The 6,000-nt window shown below is 45.5% G+C and overlaps 1 protein-coding gene across 1 annotated transcript in view; it reads right to left on the bottom strand.

The window, feature by feature from the left end:
* Positions 1-19: 19 nt before the first annotated feature.
* Positions 20-6,000, bottom strand: part of Rdl (Resistant to dieldrin) — a 76,256-nt gene continuing 70,275 nt past the window's right edge. Inside the window, exons 7-11 of the mRNA XM_018537471.1 lie at positions 5,438-5,575; positions 3,808-4,092; positions 2,976-3,124; positions 1,066-1,210; positions 20-460 (exon numbers count right to left, since the gene is read on the bottom strand). Of these exons, the coding sequence (XP_018392973.1) occupies positions 315-460; positions 1,066-1,210; positions 2,976-3,124; positions 3,808-4,092; positions 5,438-5,575 (863 nt within the window). The 3' untranslated portion in view covers positions 20-314. The remainder of the gene's footprint in view (positions 461-1,065; positions 1,211-2,975; positions 3,125-3,807; positions 4,093-5,437; positions 5,576-6,000) is intronic.

The raw sequence follows: 6,000 nt of genomic DNA, 5'->3' as shown, positions 1-6,000 counted from the left end.
CTCTCTCTCTCTCTCTCTCTCTCTCTCTCTCTCTCTCTCTCTCTCTCTCTCTCTCGGAATGGACCTAAGCGCATATTTTAAGAGCACCTTTGGTCTGCGAGCTGTCGGTCGCTCTTTGACTCTCCACTCGTTTTTACTACTTCCCGAAGTTCTGAAGTAGTGACCGAGCGCGCGCCTCGATTCGGATCGAACCGTTTTCGCCTTTCTCCTTCCCGTGAATCCACGGTCCTTGTTCCTTGTAAGAATGCTCGTTTCTGTGCACTCTTTTGCCCTTCTTCCTTAGTTCTCGATTCGGAGCACTGCGACGTCGTCGTTTACTTGGCCTCCTCGAGCAGCACGAGGTCATCCGCGACCACGTCGCTGATGTGGAGGTAAATGATCCAATACATCAGATTGAAGCAAACGAAACATACCGGGAATACGATGCGGGAGTATTTGTCGATGTCCGACGGCGTTATGCCTATTTAAGAAACGTTAAAGTGACTTAGAACAGTTGCGACGCGTAAGATTAAGAAGGGAAGAGAATTGCATATTTCAGTGAGCTTCCGAGTTCGCGCGGTGCCGTATACCCCAGAGGGTAGAAAAAGCGTCTAATAGTGCATCGTAATGCTTGAAAATAAATTGTACAGATGTATATTTCTTAAAATGCGAAAAAGCTTTTTATGAGATGATCAGTGAACAAGCGTTGGTTTTCGGACGGTGTTTCAAGCGTAGAGAAATATATGTATATATATATATAATATATAATACAACGGCCGGGCGCAGGCGCGTGGTATCATCGGCCATGAATATTGCATAGTCTTGACAAAGTTCAAAGTACTCGATATCCATATTGCACAATTTGGACGGCCTTGTCAGAGCCTTTACCACCGCGATGATGACACCACGCCGGTGGCCTTCCGAGCTCGCTGACGGTTAAACCGTACAGTAACGTTTATTATGCACACCGTTCAGAAGCTCGTTGAAATAGACAGCCTGCCAAGCTAAGAACCGAATATTGTTTGATAGCTTGCCAGGCGGGGGGTAAAATAGTGTTATAAAAGTGCGTACATGGTCTACTCATACCGTAGAGCTTGGTGATGTCCTTGCTAGGATGAATAATATGTTGCGGCGCGCCCGCCGATTCCTCATCGGCGCGACCATTTATGGTGTTCTCGAGCGTCCCACCTTTGCTGTGTGCCTTTGGGTCGTGCACCTTGAACCGCACCTCCTGGACAACATGGGACCACTTACAAGAGACACGGCAGTTTGCCGTGGGGTGTCCCTCACCCGAGGTTTACCCCGTACTTTGTCGGATTGGCATGCGACACCGAGGACTTGGGCAGTGTATGTTTTATTTCTTTAACGCGGTCGTGTCCGATTTTACGTATAGTCATCGGAACACTTCGAGAGACTCACCTGCTTTTTAAGTCGCTGTTGCGACTCGCGTCTGTTAGTTTATTCGACAAACGTTTAAAGTGTGAAATAGGAAAAGTCTCTCTCTCTCGTAAAAGAACCGCGGTTCGTATAGAAACGCGCGGTGCGATTGCTCGTGCTCAAGCAAAACGGGTTGGTGAAAATTTAATTAAAAGCTGGTGGTGTGTATATATATATGTGATGCTAGTTGATATCAGGTATTGTCGGGATGAGGTGCTTGAGAATTATTATTGTTATTATTATTATTAGTTACTAGTACACAGTCATCGGTCATTATAAAAGACTTACATTTATTTAATGTAAAATGAGATTGTGTTGCAGTAAGATTATCAAATATTTTGAATAGTTACATTATTTTAATTATTGATTAAATTTTACTTTAATTAAGAATTAATATGCATTCGAAAGAATAAATTAATACACATAATCACCAAAGATATTAGAGTCGATTTTAGCCGCTTTTGAAAAAAGTAACTATAAAGTATAAAAATCTCAGAAGAAACAGAACGTAATTATCAAGTACGTAATTAAAAGAATCACGTAAAAAAACGCGCGCGCGTCATTATAGGCATTTATCGCTGGATAACATGAATAATTAACTTTGTAATAATAATTAATTAAAACGTCTCATCCTCTCTTATCCGACATTTTATGACCGTCCTTCCCGTTGTCCGTCCCGTTCATCTCTGTCGCTCGTTTACTCACTTCTTTCCGTTATCCTACATTGTTCTCTTTCTTTTCCGGTCTTTTAATATTTTCTGTTTTCAGAAGAGAGGAAGGGGAAGAGGGGGGGGGGTGGGTGTCTACAATACCCAAGATTAAAAGAAAATTTATAGTGCGTCGTGTCCGTGTTGGCGTGAAGCACGTTGTCCGGCGCGTTACGCGGCCGAATGGGAAATTCATTTTGCAGAAGCTTTTAGCTTTTGACCTTTCGTGTGTTGAGCCTGTCGGTTTTAGTTTTTTTGTTTTAAGAGGGAGGGGATAGAGTGCGTATATTTATATTGCGCGATGGTACGTGCTGAGATCGGATCGAGGATAATGCTCGGCTTCGTCCTGTTGAGCCTGTCCCTTGTGTCAAGGAAAAAGAGTTCGATGAGCTTTAATTTGATTTATCGCGTGTGGGATTAAAGTTTCGTTTATCGCGTAATCCAGTTAAATTTAGTTTTTAACAGCGATTACTACACGATTCAATATATTATATTGTCGTTTAATATTTCGTTATTAAAAATGAATTTTTACTTGAGATTTCCTTTATTGTGTTGGTAAAGGCGAAACAGATGATATTTGTTGTATGTGTACGTTTATATGATTACACGGCTCTCGGGAGCCAAAAAGTAATGAAACAAGTGCTACGATTATGCATAAATCGTGCCACGATCGGGACATCTGGATATCTTGACAGAGCCGATCGTCTACTCGCTGAAAGAAAGCGTGTAAAATCGTCCAGGGGAGCACTAGTACGTCTGGATCTCCTGGTGATACGCTTAGTGAGAAAACGACATTCTGCATGGAAGAAAAAAAATTCGGGAACGACGACAATCTTGGCCGTCGCTACTCACAGTTTGCTTAGGCGCATGATCGCCATGATCGCCGGGCACGCGCGGCGGTCCTGGATTTTCGCTCGCCGCCTTCATGCTCTCGGCTATCTTTTGGAACCGATTCTTCCGCATCTGAATCCTCTTCGCCATGTAGCCCACCGTGGCGTACTCTGCGAATAATAAGAATCCACGGGAATGAAAACACGTAACCATACAATGCCATGACACGTCTGCCACTGTAAGATCCGGGCGGGAAGCCCGGTTCACGGGGCCCACTTCCATCCGTCGAGAATCTCACTCATGCTTGCGCTCCCGGTACTTGTGTAGAGCTCACGTGCAGATGGAAGAAAGCCATTTCCCTGGAAACCCCGAAACGGTGCACCGCGACGGCGAAGTACCTTGATGTCGTATGTAATGAGGTACTCGCAATCGCAGTTGTGAAAACGCAACAATGTGTGTGTCACAAGCCGTGTAACGAATCGATTGAACAAAGCCGCGAGCGCGCGATTGCTTGCGGGGTTCTCTTATTCGCATTGGACCTGCCTCTGTGTGTTTCGCGGTTACTTCACGGTAAACGATTTCCGTGAGACGCCTTTTCTATATAGACGCGGAACGAAAGTTTGGACCGACGAACGTTTAATACGTCGTCGACGACAAGTAACGATTTCGAGGAAAATGGGTCCCTTGCATTTGTCACGTGAGCCCTGCACAAGTATCCGTCTACGATACTCTACGAGCTCGCTACTGGAACGGCACGGCTCCGAGCTATACGGAGTATATGAGAGGACGCAGGATGGAAAGCTTAATGGCAGCGACGTAGTAAAGGCACGGAAGAGTACACGATCGCACTCACCGAGCAACGAGGCAAAGACCATGACGAAGCAGGTGCCCAGATAGACGTCGATGGACTTGACGTAGGAGATCTTTGGTAGCGCCGCGTTCGTCGAGGACATTAGGGTCGTCATAGTGAGCACAGTGGTTACTCCGAGGGCCACCCGAGCGGGGGTCGCGTTTCGGTTTAGCCAAAAGCTCACCCACGATATTATGACAATCAGCCCTGAGGGTATGTAGATCTGGATCAGGTAGTAGCCCATCGACCGTACGAACTGGATCTCGCAGGCCAGCCGCGAGTAATTCCCTACGATTAAAAGATCGAAGGTCAGGACAGGGAGACGGAGAGGCGCTATTTAATGTCTCTTTATCTCCCGTGCTCACTGTCCTTCCTCCTCACTGTTCGTTTATCTCTCTCTCTTTCTCGCTTTCTCTTTCCCTTGCATCTCTCTCTCTCTCTCTCTCTCTCTCTCTCTCTCTCTCTCTCTCTCTCTCTCTCTCTTTTTCTTTTTCTATCTCTCCCGCTTCTCGTTCGTTCCGTTGTGCTCTTCGATCCTCCTCCGTTCTTCTTGCTCGATCTCTCGTTCTTCCCACACTGGCTTTTACTAGCGGAAAAGCGGTTTCATTGTTCACGAATAGCTCTCTCTTTCTTTCTCTCTCTCTCTCTCTCTCTCTCTCTCTCTCTCTCTCTCCATTCCTTGCACCAGCCGGAAATACGGCGCATCAGAGCTGGCTGGATGTTAAGTGAAATTCGCATCGTTGATGCGCGACTCTTCGTACTCGTGTTGTGTACATCTGTCAGTGTAGATATGCATGCATGGTTATAGTGAGGTATATTGGCGGCGTGTATTGTGCGCCGATCGAAAGGTTTGAGATGTAGTTACATAAGAAGAGAAAAATGAAGAATCAATTAGAATGGAAAATCGAGTTGTCCTTGTTGCAATTTGCACTCCATAATGGCGTTCTTCCGTTTTAACAAATTGTCGACAATTTATTTCTTGCGCGCCATTATCGCGAAAAGAGATATCTGGGAGAAAGATACCTATTGATTTTGTTACTAGGATGATATCATATTTAGTCATTATACTTGCGATGTAATTAGAGAATAGTATCGAAGAATGAGAGGCTTGATTGTGAGAAAAATCGCAGATGCCGTAATCGTCCTCAACTGGAGTGTATGTTACATCATTGAATATCAATCTTAAACTTGCTCGTGTTATGAGAAACTGGCTTAGAAATTGACATTGGAGCGCTGCCATATATGGTGGCAGTATGAAGACAATTTTGCTTGCCCAAAGTTTCATTGAAACTCCGAGTGGAGAAATGTATAGCGATGATTTTTCGAGGAGCTTTACCGCTATCGAATGCGAAAAAGGTTTAAGCCGGCGATTTATATAATGCCAGCCAGCTCCGCTATTCGACGAGATTATGTGACGCGCGAGATCGCGAGAAAGAGAGAGATCGATCGATCGATCGACGGCTTTACGTAAGTAAGGTACACAGGATTACGACGGTTTTTCTTACGAGCGACAATTGCGCCTGCGGACATCGGATAGCGCTCACGTGTCTCTCCACCTTACCCATGCCGTTAAAAGCGAGGGTTGAACAATTATTTGTTGGTGGTGGGGGGTGGGGTTGTGTTTATACGTTACCGGTGGTAAGACTAATCTCCATGGCACGTTGACGATGACCGAGGACCTTGAACTGAGGCAGGGAGACCTCGTTGCTGACCCCGACGCTGTTCGGGCCCTCGTTCCACTTGTACCGGATGTCCCTCATCGTGTATCCGACTGAAAAAATAGAGAGACCCCCCGCGGTTGGTACGTACCTTCGCGGAAGCCCTCAAACGCATTTCAGCTCCGAGGGGGCCTCCACTTACCTCGCACCCCCATCAAACCTTACGAGTCCGCTCTCTTTCACTTTTTCCCCTTTCTCTCTGTTCACAATTTTCGTTCCTTTCTTTCTTTTTATCTGTCTGTCTCTCTCAGTTTATCTTACTCTCTGTCTTTCTCTATGAGAAATACCCTTGTGAAGAGAGCTATCGAGAGCCCAAATTAAATTGACTTTAAAGGAGCATGTGGGCGGAATATTTGACGTGTAATGAGAGATCGTAATGGACGATCTTCTCGATTGTTGATTACGATCGAGAAGTGGAAGGCGAGTATCATCCGTATTTACGAGTCCGTTGTGTCGATTATTGTTTTGATGGTGGTGG

Source organism: Cyphomyrmex costatus, unplaced genomic scaffold (genome assembly GCF_001594065.2).
Source record: "Cyphomyrmex costatus isolate MS0001 unplaced genomic scaffold, Ccosl1.0 scaffold100, whole genome shotgun sequence".
NCBI classification, from domain to species: domain Eukaryota; kingdom Metazoa; phylum Arthropoda; class Insecta; order Hymenoptera; family Formicidae; genus Cyphomyrmex; species Cyphomyrmex costatus.
Note: the sequence above shows the minus strand (reverse complement) of the source record. Positions and strands in the feature narration are given on the sequence as shown.